Source organism: Eurypyga helias, unplaced genomic scaffold (genome assembly GCF_000690775.1).
Source record: "Eurypyga helias isolate BGI_N326 unplaced genomic scaffold, ASM69077v1 scaffold4429, whole genome shotgun sequence".
Classification (NCBI taxonomy): Eukaryota; Metazoa; Chordata; class Aves; order Eurypygiformes; family Eurypygidae; genus Eurypyga; species Eurypyga helias.
In genome coordinates this window covers 2,595-18,946 of record NW_010269959.1, presented here as the reverse complement: position 1 = coordinate 18,946, position 16,352 = coordinate 2,595, and the positions used below count along the sequence as shown (strand labels likewise).

Genomic DNA, 16,352 nt, shown 5'->3' with positions numbered 1-16,352 from the left:
ACGCAGGGCACTCACCCTGGCAGAACTGGGCCCTCCATCCACGCACGCCTCTTATTTGGGCAGAGCAGGGCTGTGAAAAAACTCTTCTGGAAGATGGTATCGGAAGGAAAACGAAACCTTCCAAGCTATTTTTTTTTTTCCCCCCGCAGGTTCTTCACAAAGTAACTTCTACGGAAGAGTTCAGGAATGAAAAGCGTGTTTGTGTTCTCCCAAACCAATCTGATCTTGCCGTCTGGGTCAGTTTCAAGTCCGTGAGCGGGTTGGGTGATGCGGTGACCGTGTAAGAGCAAGATGCCTTTAGGCATCTGCATTGTATTCACTGCGTCTTTACTAAAAGGCATGATCCAACCCTGCCTGAATAGCAACAGAAACCATGATAATTTAGTTCTTCCCCGTAAAAATTAACTGGAAACATGGGGTTTGTACTTGTAGAAGATGTTTTTAGCTTGGCCTCCCATTTGGAGTTTATCATTTTAAAAAACTCTGCAAAATAGTACTGATCAAAAGAAATCAGTGTAGTGAAGGTATTCAACTTAATATAAAATTAACCAGCAGTTGTTTTTAATGCAGGAGAAAGTAAAGCAGGTCGTAACCAGAGGCTGACCCTTTAATGGAGTAGGTAGGATATTAAGCTGTGTATTAAAACAACAGCCTAATACGTAACACCTAATGAACAGCTCAATTCAGGTGCTGTTGTCTATTCAAGACGGTGAGTTACAAAGAGACCTTAGAAGGCTGAAGTGCTTTCTGAAATATTTTATTTGAATTATATTAATCTGAACTTAAAATCATGTGTGTGCTTGTCCCTTAGTAATTTATGAGAAGGTCTGTACTCTTACAAAAGCAGAAAGAAAAGCAGCTCTTCCAGTGTAGGCTATAAAGAAAGGACTAAGTAACTCGGTTGTCGAGTGTTGTAACTAATTAGAAAACCTTTTTTTTTTTTTTGGTGTGTAATTCCCTTTGATATGCTCAATAAATGTACTTTTCTCTAAGCTTTTATCTGTTGGGCAGCATATTTAAAAACTAGATGATGGCATATCTGGATTTTGCTTGTGTATTCATTTATGTGTGATGTGTTTGCTGCCTTGCTTATCTTTTAAACTTAAAATTTAGCAATAATGTTCTGAATCTGCAGAATACACCAATTCTTCCTTACCATTCTATTTGAGGAGCTTTGCTAGTAAATATGTGTACTGTGGCAAAGATTGCGGTGTCTTTTTCAGTGTGCCATCTCCTGTTGTGTTGTTGAAACCTCTTGTTTAAATTAAGTCTTCCAAAGCGCTCTACCGGCCGCTCTGTCTGTATGTGTGCATGTGTTGTAGGGACAGGTACGGTCTTGGTACATCACAACACGTCATGGGGCTCTTTGAAATGCAAGTTTTTGTTGCCGCAAGAGCCTTTGCTGGGACTAATGTGTAAAGATTTAATGTATACAGAATTTTAACTTCTACTGTAATGACTTGGTCTTCTTGGGAATCCAGATTGGGGTAGAAAATGGCAATGCACATTTGCCTCTGTGACTGGTTTAGTACCAGCTCTGTAGTGCAGCTTGCAAATCTGAATATTTACAAATTTGAATATTTATTAGAATTATCATACTGACAGTTAAGAGGAAGTTCTTGAAATGATGATGTATAAATTGTGTGAGAATTTAGGGGTTTTAATGGTCATTTAATTTCTTCCATGTTCTTAATACCTAGACAGAAGCAGTAGACACATCGTGAAGTGCTTATACTAGGGGAGTGATTTACGAGACCTTTTGGGCCAGTACACTGCTAACAACATTAATCAATTCTTTTGATGGACCACGAGCAACATTAACCTTTTGGAGGTTAGTTATTTATATATAAATAAAGGAGTTTTATACATGAATAAAGCCTGGAAATACTGTGTTCTGATGCTGATCCAGAAACAACAGTGGGAGAGCAATGCAAGCTTTGCAGGCTCTGTAGGGTTACTGTATTTAAGTGAGCGGTTCCACGTCAAGACCCTGTAGTGTGTTTTGCAGTTGGGTTACTCGTCACAGCTAGTTTCTAGTCAGCACTAGCTTTGAGATCTGTAATGCAGATCTGAATCGAATCAACAGTTTTAGTCTCTTGCGTAACACTAACTGGTGACTCCTTTCTAATCGTAACTTAGACAAATACAATTTCCAAGTAGAAAATATCTCTGCCTCTTGGTTTTCTAGGTTCTCTTGTGCGTTTAGTCCATTTTAAAGATCTGCTCGTTAGAAATTATAAAATTGCTGTTCTAATAAGAGTTACAATATTAAGGATCACAGCTAATGCTGTAAATCTTGAACCAATGACCTCTATATCCTGATCAAAAGTATCTCTTACTGGCTTCTCCAGCATGCTAATAAACTGTCAGCTGTGTTCTTGCTGATGCGATTAATTCTTTTCTCAAAACCCAGCATAAAACGTGCTCAAATGCACCCTCTTTCCTTGTGGGAGAGGAGGAGTAAACATACAATTAACAAATGTTAATTATCTCAATGAACAGGGGTGTACTCATCAAATACCTCATCATGTTATAAAGGCCTATTCAGGGTGAGCAGGTATCCAAAAAATCAAATGCTCTAAAGTATAACCAGGTGCCAGTGCAAACAAATCTTTGGTTTTGCTCCCTTTTGTCTACCTCTTTACCTCACAATACATTAATTTCTGTATGGACACGCAAAGGTCATCCTTTTGCTGCCAAAAGTGCCTTTTTCCAAGTGCAACAGTTGCAAAGTGTGGTGTTCCTTGCCTGCTGAAGTTGATGCAATTTAATCATAAACAAAGTCCTATTATTTAAATGCGCTGAGGAAAGCATTGTTGGCCAGGTCTCTTGGCAGAGTCTCCAACGGAAGGATCCATGGCCATAATCAAAGATGGGCAGCTACTTTTGGTATCTGGGCCAAATTCCCTTGGTGGTAATTATGGCTAACTTCCAGTTTGTCATTTTAGTATGATTCAGAGCATATTTTTCGCTTCCTGCCATACAGCTGTTAATCATCTTTATCACACTATGCAGCTGTCTAAATGCTCTGCAGTTGCAGATTATCTGCCTGGGAGACAGTTTCTTTCTGTAGACAGAAGCCGTATGAAGCATGACACTTCTCAGTGCTACTTGTCATGTGTGCTGAATGTAATTTTAGAGGCTCAGAGTTACTAGTTGACTTAAAACAGAAAACCCATTCACCCTCAGCCCTAGGAAGAGTGGTTTTTGGGTCTCCAATCTGATTCTGAGCAAAGACCTACCTAAAGCAGCAGGCCAGAATTCTGGCTACACCCCATCAGAAATGTAGTGTTTGGAATTATTTGCGTGTTCTCCTGCCTTTTTTGCTTCAGAGTTGTTGCACTCAGTGCAGTCCATTTGTGAATGGAAGCCAATTGCTAAACATCACTTGGTGGTGAAATCAGGTGGGGGATGTTAACATGGTGAGATGCCTTTATGGGCACCGAGAACTTGCAGAGTTCCGATAACAAGAAACTTAAGGGGTTACTTTGGGTAGGTTTTTTTTTTTTAAATATAACCAATTTTCATACCTTAATGGTTATGTTACAGGCAATCTATAACAGCAGAAGGTACAAAGCTTCCTGGTAGAACAGGTATAGTTACTTAATAGTTGTTTGATTCTGCATGTCATGCTAGATCCTTTCTGCAACACCTTTTTAAGAAAGGCAACTGTCTGCTTTTCATTCACAATAGAAGGATCAGTGGCTGACTTTTGAGAAACAAACAAACAAACAGTGAGTGTATTTGTCTCTTCCAGGTCTTGTTTACTGTAGCAGCTGAAGTGAATCAGAATGCCTCTCAATGATGAGCAGAACAGTGATTCCGAATCGTCACGCCTCTCTGAAAGCACAGCTGCTTCTAGCGACTCCGAATATTCAAGGCAGAGCTTTAACAGCGATTCTTCAAGCAAACCCAGTTCCCCAGCGTGTAAGCCTATTTCAGCCTTACCTGCATTGTGCACAGGCAGATGAGGCTAACTTATCTTGTTTCTCTTTGCTGTCGTGGGTAGAACCTGGGATTCTGAATCTCTGTTTAAGAGTATTGAGAGAAAGGCATGGCTTTCTCTCTGCTGCGAAGCAGTGCATCTCCTTGTGTGTGGAACATCACCAGCAGCGGTATCCGTGGGGGTCTCCCTGTGCACTCCTTCCCTTCAGAAAGTGTAAGAAAAGTGTGCCGCCAGAGACATCCTAATCTTGAGCTAAACTTGGTGGCAGTCTGCCACTCAACCAGGTGCGCCTTTGTGCAAAGGATGGGTTTCTTCTCTTTGCTCCATACACTTAAAAACTGAAACTGTAACTTACAGATTTATAGTACTACATCAGGTTACATGAAACTAATATGGAATTCACTTTTGTTAAATATTGGGATCAAACAGAAAACACACCTTTGCACAAGGAAGGCATTCTGTGGAACGAGAAATAAAACCTTGGTTAAGATGTGCCTCATGTTCATGCCTGTAAGCGTTCTTAGGCTGTGCCTGCTTTTTAGTGTCTGTGCACATGAAGGCTTACATTAAACCAAGCGTGTTAGTGGTCCTGCAGTTGGCAGCTGGCTCTTTGTCCTTCTTTATTACCAGTTTTCAAAGCCTTAATTCCAAATACTAAATTGAATGATAGAATTTGGGGGTTTAGAAACTTTGGGAATTTGTTCTGTCTTTCCAATGTAGAGTTTCTGTTATGTTGTTAATACTTACTTGTATAAAGGGAGTGTAACTTATAATGCATCTGCTATGGAACATAAGTGGTCTCCACATGTAGTAAAACCACAATATAGCCTTTATGTCCTCAGAATTATAATGGGCATCTGGCATCTGTTATCACCTGTGCTTTTAGTTTGGTGGATTTCACAGAACAGTCAGTAGAAAGTCTGTGGATTGCAAGATCCTGTTTTAAGGGAAAAAACATCTCTTGTTAAGATGCAGAACTATGAAATTGCTCCTCAAAGTGTTACGAGGCTTATGTGGTATTACCCACACACTCACCCCTGATAAGCTGGGAGTTTCCTGAGTTAGTGTTTTAAGAAGATATAAAGACCTGGTAATACTAAGTTGTTTCTTCTAGAGTACTAGAGTCCAATTAGCAAGCAGTAAAATGTCTAAATTTTTAATATTTTCAATTGCACTTATCAACTATGGATATTTGGCTTCAGTTGATCTTGTTTGTTCCAGCAGCAAGCCCTCCCAAGATTATTACCTTCGATGAACTGATGGCAGCTGCAAAAAATTTGTCAGACTTGACTCTAGCTCATGAAATTGCTGTAAATGCAAATTTTTGCATAAAACATGAAGACTTCTCACGGAACAGGTAAGAGCCTGAATTTTGCAAAGAGCAGCACTGCAGGTGGGAAGAGAAAAAAATGGCTGGAGCAGCAAATTACAACAAACAAAGACACGTAAACAAACAAGACAAAAACCCCAAACCAAAGCACCGTGGAAGGCTACAGATTTTTATCCTGCAGCTCCAGGAGTGCTGTCAAAGCTGGCTTGCTCAAAACAAGTGTGGGCAGTTGAGTTGTACTGTCTTGAAGCATATTGCATTCTCTTAAACGTCACGTGGAAGATAAAAGGCTAATGCAATATGAATGCCCATGGTGAAGGTGATTATTGGTCTGTTCTGTGCAGTTCTGAGCCCTGTGGAAAAGATGAAGTGCTGGCCTTCTGTGCAGTTGTATGTAATAGCTCAGTGGTGCTGTAGTGATAAGGAGATAGAGCTCATCGTGAACACAGCTCTAATATTAGCCCCAGAAGAGATGCAGAAATAGCCGGAGACCCAGAGGAAGTGAGATGTAACTTCCCTAATGTAGGTAGCTGAAATGTTCTTGCTTCCAGCCATGTCTAACCTAAAAATGACCCTGGTCTTTGAGAAAATTTACGTAAAATAAAACCAAACAGGTTTTTAATTGCACAAGTCCCTTAATTGATAAATGGTTATATGACAGAGAATATTTTTTGAGAAAGCTGAGTACATAGCATACTAGATTAGGACAATGAGTACAAATCAGTAAGGGGAAAGGAAAGGTAATACCTCTTTACCTACATCTGAATTGCCAGCACCACTTTGTAAAATACAGGTGTTTTAGAAAAGACTTGCCAGACCAGACCATGTTTTGGGAGCTGATGATCCACAGCCCAAGATACAGTTGCAGGGCACAGTGAGGGGGTTGTGTGTTTCCTAGCAAGTGATGAGGCTAATCTAAAACACTTCAAGGATGAAAGCTAGTTGGGAATCTTTTCTGTGTCTGACTTATTTTGCAGCTTTGCAGGCACAGTGAAGCAAATTGTACACAAGGCGTTTTGGGATCATTTGGAATCGGAACTGAATGAAGATCCTCCAGAATATGAACATGCTATCAAGCTCTTTGAGGAAATAAAGGAGGTAATGTTCCTCCTCCCCTGTGCTCTGGTGTTTTGTCAGTCTCTTATGTCACTGAAGGGTCTGCTAACTCTGTCAGGCCAACACCTTCAGGTTCTTCCTTTTAAGATGAAACCATGATTATTCACAACTGCAAATAGGTGGCTATTTATAATAACCATGAATATGGCCACGAATGCACAGTGGCATGTCCCCTCAGTTTTTCTTGCATGATGATTAGTTGTAAGTCAGCGCTTTCCTCAAAGCTTCACGTCTCTACTAGCCTCTTACCAGCAGCATACCGCGAGCTTAGGGCGTGAGCAGGAGTATAAACGTGACTGCACCTGCCCAAATAGACTTTATGGTTCATGATCATCATGCAAGGGAGCATACAAACCTTCAATCCTGGCACAATACTAAGTCTTTCAAAATTTTAAGTTAGTAAATGTTTGTTTTACAGGGCAGCCTCCCAGTTGGAGAGTCTCATTGTTGACATGCTTTCTGGTTTACCAGCTTAGAGCATTTTTGCAGAACTGTACTGTGATCCTTTTAACAGTCCTTTTTTTTCCTGCTACCTTAGATGGTGTTTAGTCTTAATGTGCTTTCTTATAATCAGTCAGCTAAATACACTTGACATTAATATTAAAAATCTTACTTCAGTGTGTTTGGTAAGTGATTTTGGTTTTATTTGTAAGATTTCCCTTTTTTTTTTTTCCCGCCTCCTACTTTAGATTCTTCTTTCCTTCCTGACTCCTGGAGCAAACAGGATTCAAAATCAAATCTGTGAAGTTCTAGATACGGATCTTATAAGACAGCAGGCAGAACATAATGCTGTTGATATTCATGGGCTAGCTAACTATATCATCAACACTATGGGAAAGCTATGTGCTCCGATAAGAGACAACGATATAAAACAGTTAAAAGCAACTGACAATATCGTAGAACTACTGAGGTTGGTATTTGGGTGTTTTCAGGGGAAAAACCTGTTCTTTGAAAGACTACTGGGCAGTGGAAGAGGGACTAAAGTCTTAAATTGTGCCAGTTCACGTAACACATTTTCAGCCTATAGGAGAAATTATTTTTATACAGAAGCATTAAAGGGGAGGAGCTATGACACACTGTGACCATTACATTATGTGTATCTTACTTTTTAACAAAATGGGTGGAATGCCTAGGTCAAACGCTACCAGCTCTGAATACCTAAGCCACTGAACGACAAAAAAAAGCACTCTTGCAATGGTCTGTTTCAGAGTCGGCTTTTTCAGTCTTGCTCATCCTTATAAAATTTAAGCAGTGCATTTGTATTGTTCCTCCTGGAACTGTTTATTGCGTGCCTCTTCTAGGAGGCCAAATGTTGGATATAAAATCTTTTTACTACGGATCTTATTACTTGAACTTGAGTAAAGCACTTGCATAAAAGGGCAGAAAGCAGTTTACTGCTCCTTAGGCACACTGAAATATTAAGATTAAATGGTAGTGGTGGTTCTACTGTTTTATTGCTACTTGGATCATATATAGGGTCCAAAGAAACTGTGTCAGAAGGTTTTTCTCTTAAAATCACAGACTGGTTTGGGTTGGAAGGGACCTTAAAGACCATCGAGTTCCAACCCCCCTGCCATGGGCAGGGACACCTTCCACTAGACCAGGTTGCTCAAAGCCTCATCCAGCCTGGCCTTGGACACTTCCAGGGATGGGGCATTCACAGCTTCTCTGGGCAACCTGTGCCAGTGCCTCACCACCCTCTCCGGGAAGAACTTCTTCCTGATATCCAAGCTAAACCTCCCCGCTTTCAATTTAAACCGATTACCCCTTGTCCTGTCACTACAGGCCCTTGTAAAAAGTCCCCCCCCAGCTTCCTTGTAGCCCCTTCAGGTACTGGAAGGTGCTGTAAGGTCTCCCTGGAGCCTTCTCCAGGCTGAACAAGCCCAAGTTGTCTCAGCCTGTCCCCATAGCAGAGGTGCTCCAGCCCTCGGAGCATCTCTGTGGTTTCCTCTGGATTTGTGCCAATCAGTTGATATCTTTCTTACACTGGGGGCTCCAGAGCTGGACTCAGTACCCAAGAGTATACTGTTGGTGCAGTTTGAGTGACTAAGAAGTTAAAATCTGTGCATTTAGGCTGATATGTAGCACTTAAAACAGTCTTGAAAGCCCTCGTCTTTTTGTTACAGGGTTGTAGTATTTAGTGATGTTACATATTTGTCCTGTTCTCTGTAACTTGCACCAAGCCTTATACACAGTATTCCAAGTATCCTGGGAGATACATAACATACATGTTACACTGAAATATCAGTGAAGGTGTTTACTTCTCCCAGAATTGAAATTAAAGTACTAACGTAGGTGTACCTCATGTGCTGGTTAAAATCAGTAGATGGTAACTGTCAAATTTTAAACTCTTCCTTTCAGACAAATATTTCATGTTTTGGACCTGATGAAAGTGGATATGGCTAATTACACGATTCAAAACCTTAGGCCGTACCTTCAGCGTAACTTGGTAGACTACGAAAGAACAAAATTCCAGGAAATTCTTGAAGAAACACCAAGTAGGTACCATGCTATATTTAATTTAAACCATTCTTTAAGAAGAGGCCTATTTAAAGACATGCTGTAAAATTTATCAATTGCAATTAATTTGGAGGAAAACTTCAGTTTGTTGTCTGGATCTTACTAATATGAAAATGCTTTAACAAGCAAGCTACTGATGGGCAATTGCTTAACTTAAGTATGTTTATCTGTAATCTAAAAATGCTTTAACAAGCAAGCTACTGATGGGTAATTGCTTAAGTATGTTTATCTGTAATCTGGGTGCTTTCAGACAAATGTGTATCTGCTAAATAGGTTGGTATCTAAGAAACAAACAAAGGCTCTTCCTGTCTGGAAACAGAGGCCCTACATACTGAAAGATGGGACTTTCTCTCTTGTGCACAGCAAGTCTGTTGTTACTCTGAAATAAACATTTAAAAACAGTTAGTGTGCCTGAAAGTTGGAAGAGACAGGATCAATTTTTTAATGAACAAAAGGCAGGCTCTGAGGAAAACCTCTTAGTTGATGCAACATCAGCTTCATTCACTATTACAGGTTTTGTGTAATAAGGCTAAACAGGAAAATATATTTTTCAAGATGAAAAAGTTAAACTTACTAACATCTGGAGCTGGGAATACTAAAATGGGAACCCTGAGCCACTGATGTCCTGCAGTGCTTATGTTCAGCTTGTGAAAGAACTCTGTGGAAGGATTTCATATGCTGTTAATACAGTTTCTCCCTTCACCTCTACTTCCCAGTCCTGTGCCCTAACTATTAAGTGGTCTCCCCGAAAAAGGGGAAAAAATGCTTTGGAAACTTGGATTTTGAGGCTTTTTTAAGCCAAAAAATTTAGCTGAAGTCTAACAATTTGTTGGGTTTGCACAAGCTAGCTGGAATATTAAGGTGAGTGATAGAAGATGATCAGTGGAAAAAAAGTAGGGGAGAGAATCTGTGGGCAGCGGAGTCTTCACACACAATATTTGTTGGGTCTCCAGAAGTTGAATACTCTGGTTTGTGTATAAGTCTTTTGCTCAGGCTACTGCTTACTTTGGTGAAAGCATGCAGTAAATATGTGCTGATTTGCAATGCTTAGGTGCCCTGGATCTCACAACAGAATGGATAAAAGAATCAATAGAAGATGAATTGTCATCTGTTTCTGATGAATCTTCGTCCCCTGGTGCTGATGGTACTTCTAAACCAGTTATTAGTCCTACACTGGTGCTAAACAATGGCTACTTGAAACTGTTACAATGGGATTATCGCAAAACAATTCCAGAGGTAAGAAGCGTATTTCAGTGTCTTCAGATTTCTAACTATATGAGACCATGGCTGTAGTATAATAATCCTGCTATTGATGGCAAGAGTTGAAGTATTCTCTTGTACTGCTTAAATTTCTGAAGAGCAAATTTGGAATTTGGAGAGTATATGCTAGTCTAGTTTCTGAAATATGGGCAGGTCAGCAACTAGAAAAGAACAAGGTAAAGGTGATTTTCGCTCTCTCCAGTTGTAGCTCACCAGCTCCACCCTAAGAGCAATCTTGGCCACACTCAAAGGCTTGGCCTTGCACAAACAGCACTTGGCTTCCCGTATCTTTGGGGAACTGACTGTAGCATGCCGTTTCCCTAACAGCAGCAGGAGGTGGTGGGATTGCCCTTGCTTTAGAACAGAATTGGTAAAAACTTCAAACCCTTTAAAGTAGATATTCACCTTTTTTCAGTGCATGGAAGCTGTTGCTTCAAGAATCAGTGTTCAGTTTTTCCCTGCAGCTCCTGATTGCTGACCTCTGCGACGTTCCATAAAGCCACTTTGTAATTGGCCATCAGTCAGGGCCATAATTAGTATCCACAGTGAGCATCTTAGCTATACTTAGGGTAGCCTGGCAGAGAATTTGCTAAATACATGGGGACGCTCTTAGTGCTCTCGGTCAGTGGATGGAAGGGAAACTACATTATTCCTACCTTCTTTCGAACAGTTTTGAGTAAAAACTATGCACAGATATAATCTGGTGGATCTACTTTGGCATACCACAAGCTCACTACTGAACAGTTGAATGTTAATACCTCTGTGCTTCTCAGTGGAGGGATTTGGTTTGGATGAACTCTTTCTAACCTCAAATACGTCACTCCAGCTACATCTTGCTGTGGTAATTACTTATATTCTTGCTATGATGAACTGGCTTTTTGCCTGTAGCAGGTTATGTATCACTTGGAGAACCTGCTTTGGTGGTTGAACTGGTGGTTGTCATGCACAGTTGCTCATCACTGACCATCAATTACAGATTATGGTACTTTTCAAAGGACAGCTGAACTCAGAAGACTATTCGGTCTGTAACCTTGATCATTACAATGTCCTCTGGATCCCCTGAGTATTCTACATTGTAGGCTGAATTGTTGGTCACAGATTTCTGTCAGCAGTGATGAAGAATAAGGTGCAATGTCCTCTATCTCCTCTGAACTGAAGGCATTACCTTTCTTCCCACCACAGGCTTACTTCTGGTACTCGTACATAAGGCCGCTTTCTGCAATGCAACATATTCAGGGCATTTCAGCTGCTGTCTCTTCTGACTTTGCGTATTTGTGTTTATAAATATTAATGCTTCATGACTACATCCTCGATCTGTCCTTTTCCCTGCCTCTCTCCATCTGTATTCCTAAATTAGTATTATTGTTTCAATTCTAGACTCTAACAACAGATGAAGTTCGTCTTCAGGAGTTGAGAGAAAAGCTCAATCAATTAAAAATCATAGCTTGTGTTTGTCTCATAACAAACAATATGGTGGGTGCAGCAATTGTTGATGTGCCTGACTTTGCTGACCAACTGAAAAGGATCTCTGTTCCCCTTCTTGAAGGCATGAACAAGAAGTAAGGCCTTGTTTTTATCACTCTTCATATTTTTTTCTTTTAACCAGAAACACCGGGTGACTCTGAAAACCCAGGGAAACAATTCAGATGCTTGTTAATAATGGGAAGATACCAAATTTTCATAATCTGTATTGTAAAAAGAAGATATCAAGTCCGCTGTATGCTAGGCACATGTTTTCAAAGTTATATTAATGAAATCTGAATCTTTGTTACTCTACAGAACTTGGAGCCTAGTACTAAAGTGCATTTGTACACATCTAATACTGGAGAGACTGTGTCAGTGCATTCACTACACTGTCTTGCCAGTCAATTGAAACTTGTTGTAGGTAGTTTAAGCTATTTGGCTGCCTCTTTCAGCTGCCACTTGTGCTGCAAGCCAGTCCGTTTAAAGAGTGTCTCATAAAACAGTTTTTCAATTCTGCTTTTTCTTGTGAAATGCTATGCACGTGGCCCAGGAGAACACCTAAGCATAAGGGCAAAATGAACTGGTGTCACTGTTGCACACTTAATTATTTTTTTTCTTGTTTCAATCACAAGTAGGTCCTTATTATATCTTTCACATGAAGATTTGTCCTGCATCTGTGGATGTACATAAAACTGCAAAAGATGACTTTTCTAAACCCTCTCATTGCAGAGAGCAGGTTGAAAATAAAAGGGGAAGGAGACAAGTGAGGTCACATCACAACCTGTGCTACAGAAACTGCAGAAGTTAATGCTCTTCTATTTCTCTCTTTCAGAACTTTTGATTTGAAGGAAGCTCTGAATGCTATTGGTGTCCAGGTTTGCAGCAAAGTGAACAGGTCTCTAACTGAAAGAGGTCTTCCTACTCTGAATGAAGAAATACAGAGTAACTTAATAGGTCAAATTTCTCATATTGTTGAGGAGAATAATCCCATCAGTTCCTTGATTGGTTAGTAAGATATAGTTACAATTGTCTTCTTGTCTGTGTCTGTTCATATAGTTACTCTCAGCAAGCTGAATCGACTGTCTGATTAAAAGTACTTTCTTACTGCAGCAAAATACGGGGTTGAATTAAGAGTGAGGAAATGCTGTTTACCTGCAGATGCTGTTCTTGGTATGCGGCAGAGCATGGTTAGTTGCAGCTAGGAACAATTTAGAAAGTGTCTGTACAAACAAGCCTACACATGCAAGTATTTTGGAGAAGAATTTAGAAGCATGCGTACTGTTCAGTTCCCTTCTGTCAGTTCTGGCTTTAAACCTGGTGCATCTTCCTTTGAGTCTGCTTTCATACTGGGTCACGTAACTTGTTGCAGCAGGTTTATGGTGCGTCCCCCTTGCAGGAGCCAACTTCAGGCAGCTTTCAGTATTGTTTCCCACTGCAGCAGGGGCTTGGGAAAGAGCTGTTAGGTACATGGTTGGATTTTTTTCTTGTGCTGTTGTGTGGGGTGCTTACAAAATGAGTATGGCTTCATCGTGGCTTTACGCTTGTTCTGAGCTTATTTTATCTTCTGTTTCAGATAAACGAATCCAGTTCTTCATGAGAAGCCTGCTTGCTCTCTTCCGAGGTTTCAGAAGTGTATGCCTACTATACCCGGAGGCCTTTCTGTGATTCAGGCAGAGATGGAGTTCATTGGATCTCAGTATGCGAGCATTGTAAACTTCAACAAACAAGTGTATGGACCATTCTATGCAAACATACTTAGAAAACTACTTTTTCCTGAGGCACCGATGGGGAAAGCAGAAACAGAAACACCTACCAATTAAAAATTTACCTGTTTCTGTACCCCTTTTTTACCTTCCAAGACAGTGATCTGACTTCCCCACTAAGAACAGCCCACTGCATTGACTAATAATGAGTGAGATCTTGTAAAATGTATGCAGATAACTTCTGAAATCTACTGGAAAGAAATTAACTTCAAGGACATATATTTTAATAGACTGAATTTGTTTAATAGATTGTGTCACTTGTAATAGCCAGTAATTTACTAGTTTTCAAGGCAGGTATTTATCATGACTTGCAGTGGGAAAGAGCTGGCAAAGTACTTTTTGCCACCATAAAAACATAATGTTATTTTTCAACTTAAATATATTTACATATAGCAATGCAATTATGAAATGACAAAACAATTGTAGATAAAAGGTACTGTGCTTACATTGTATTTTTGTAGAGCAACATCTAATAAAACAATTAACTTTCTGAAAAGACTTGGAAGCAATAAAATAAAGGTAAGCATAACTGCCTTTGGAACCAAAACCAGGTTCATACTGGGCCAAGTCCTGGCACTCCTGCAGTTATTGGAACCAGAACTTAGCCTCTGTTACAGTAAGGAATGTCAGTATCATAAGCTGTTTAGAGTATAGCAGTTACAACAGGAGCATTCACCACTTGAAGTAGGAATCATTCAGAACTTCTCAACTGTAATTGAGATTAATGATAAACACCTAAGAAACACAATGTTGGGGAGGGTGGGGAGTAAATTTCTGTATATAATGTTTTTAAGCATTTTGTTCATCCAGTGGAGGTCGTAGAGATCTTAAATCTGATCTCTAATAAGCATATGTACTGGTCTTTGATCTTAATGGGTATTAAGTATTTTTAATTTAGGTCTTTCTGACCTTTATTCCCAAAAGCACTTGAGAGTGACCTTATGGGTACCACAGATCAACTTCCCCTTTTATATTCTGTTGGGTAAGGGCACAAGCTTTTCAAAACATTTTTAGGTGTGAAAACTAGAGTCCAAATTATTATTCTTGAAAATGTGATTGGATTCACTTTGACTGAGTCTGTGAGAAATACTGCAGTTTTCTTCAAATTCCTTTGGAATAGGCCCCAGTACTTAGTTCCCATTTAAGGCATCAGGAATCTTGCAGACAGAAAACGAATAGGCTTGAAATTGAGAAATGTGGAAGTAAACTTCAGTATGTTTACACAGGCTTTATTTTGCCTATTTCAGATTACTGGGAATAGATACTGCTGGAATATGTATTATAGACATGTTCTTGTCTCTGAAATTGAATCATAATTTACTTGAAAATGATATTTTAATATATTACCATATAATAGTCATTTTAAAGTGTCACATATATATATATATAAACTCCATGTGGTACAAGTTATATAGCTTGGTTTTAATATTTTATATTACAATCTATTTTTTATGAAGAGCCAAAAAATTGCCCGTAAAAGCTTAATGTGTCACACAAATTGTGTATGTACACTGCTGTGTCTATCAAAGGTCTAAAAAAACTGGGCATTATTAGCACTGTGGTTTTGTAGTCCATTTTTACAGAACTGTGTACTCTTCTTAACAAGGGAAATGACTTTTGGTCAGTTGTTCTTCAGTGTCCAAGGATTTTTGGCCACATGTACATGGTAAGAAAAACTTTTCTTCAAAATGCCTTTTTAGAAAAGAAATTTCTGTAGTGCACTTCTGCTCTGTCCCTTGTGAAAACATTGCACAAAACAAAGATGAATACATATTTTAAAGGGAACTGGTCCTGAAGCTTGAAAAACCTGAGAGAAAGGAACTCTTAGACTACAGTAACTGTGCCACTAGGTAACACAGGCTTGCTCAGATGGACATGCAATTCAAAATCATGGAGAAGCATGCATTTCAAAAGAAATTATGGGGAATTAAATATTGGTGATTTGCTGCATGTTTAGAAATACTTTAAGTATTTTGAGCTTCAGCCAAAAGAGGAGTTTATGAACATTTGAAGATGATTTATAACATGATTATGAACTTTTTATCATAATACTTTATATGCATTCTATTGTAAAAAGTATCAAACTATGGATTTTTAATATACTAGGGAAATTGTCATTCTAGGTTTCTTTTCAGTAAATACTCAAAAAAAGAAGATTCATGGGGGTTTTTTGGTGATTAAGGTGACTTGGAGAGGGCATTTTATCGCATGGCCTGTGTTTCAAGTGATTGAATACATTAAATAAAACTTAAGATAGATTAAACAAACACAGACATTGCAGCTGTTCAATGTCATGTGTTGCATGCAGTTTACGCTACCGTGGCTGAAATGCTCTTCCCTCTACCCTGAAGTTGTCCTTGTCAAACAAGATGCCATTCTGTAGCAGCTTTCTTTGTTGGAATACAAATATTGGAGGTTTTGTATGCATTAAGTTTTGTTTGTGATACCACTGGTAGTGAAAAGTCATTTATATGAACTTAATTAAATGTAATGGATTGTTAAATGCCGACGATAAATGACTGCACTAATAATGCCTTGTGACTCCCTTCTTTTCCTGTATATTTGCAGTTCCAGCTGGAGTGTCAGTAGTGAATTCAGTCCAGCTGCACAAATCATGTTCAGAACAGTTGCTTGCTTAAAGCTGGCTCCTTGGAAGAAAGTTGCATTGGGTTTGTGTGGCAAGGTGTTGGGAGCAGGGGCCACATGGCTCTCTGTGAGAAGCTGCTAGAAGCCTCCCGTGTCTGACAGAGCCAGTGCCAGCCAGCTCCAAGATGGATCTGCTGCTGGCCAAGGCCGAGTCCATCAGTGATGGGGGTAGTGCCTCTGGGACTGCAGCTGGAGAGACGCGTGAGAATACGTGAGAGGAACAGCTCTGCAGACACCAAGGTCAGTGGGAAGGAGGGGGAGGAGGTGCTCCAGGGGCCGGAGCAGAGGTTCCCCATCAGCCTGTGGT

General features: G+C 39.7%; 1 protein-coding gene across 1 annotated transcript; it reads left to right on the top strand.

Annotated features, from left to right (window-relative positions):
• The first annotated feature begins 3,791 nt into the window (after positions 1–3,791).
• Positions 3,792–13,490, top strand: LOC104514531 (T-complex protein 11-like protein 2). Its single transcript, XM_010158251.1, is given in 10 exon segments — positions 3,792–3,927; positions 5,168–5,303; positions 6,254–6,374; positions 7,082–7,302; positions 8,754–8,890; positions 9,964–10,148; positions 11,550–11,731; positions 12,469–12,641; positions 13,210–13,247; positions 13,250–13,490. Coding segments are annotated over 10 exon segments (1,536 nt in total). The 3' UTR covers positions 13,457–13,490.
• The last annotated feature ends 2,862 nt before the right edge of the window (positions 13,491–16,352 follow it).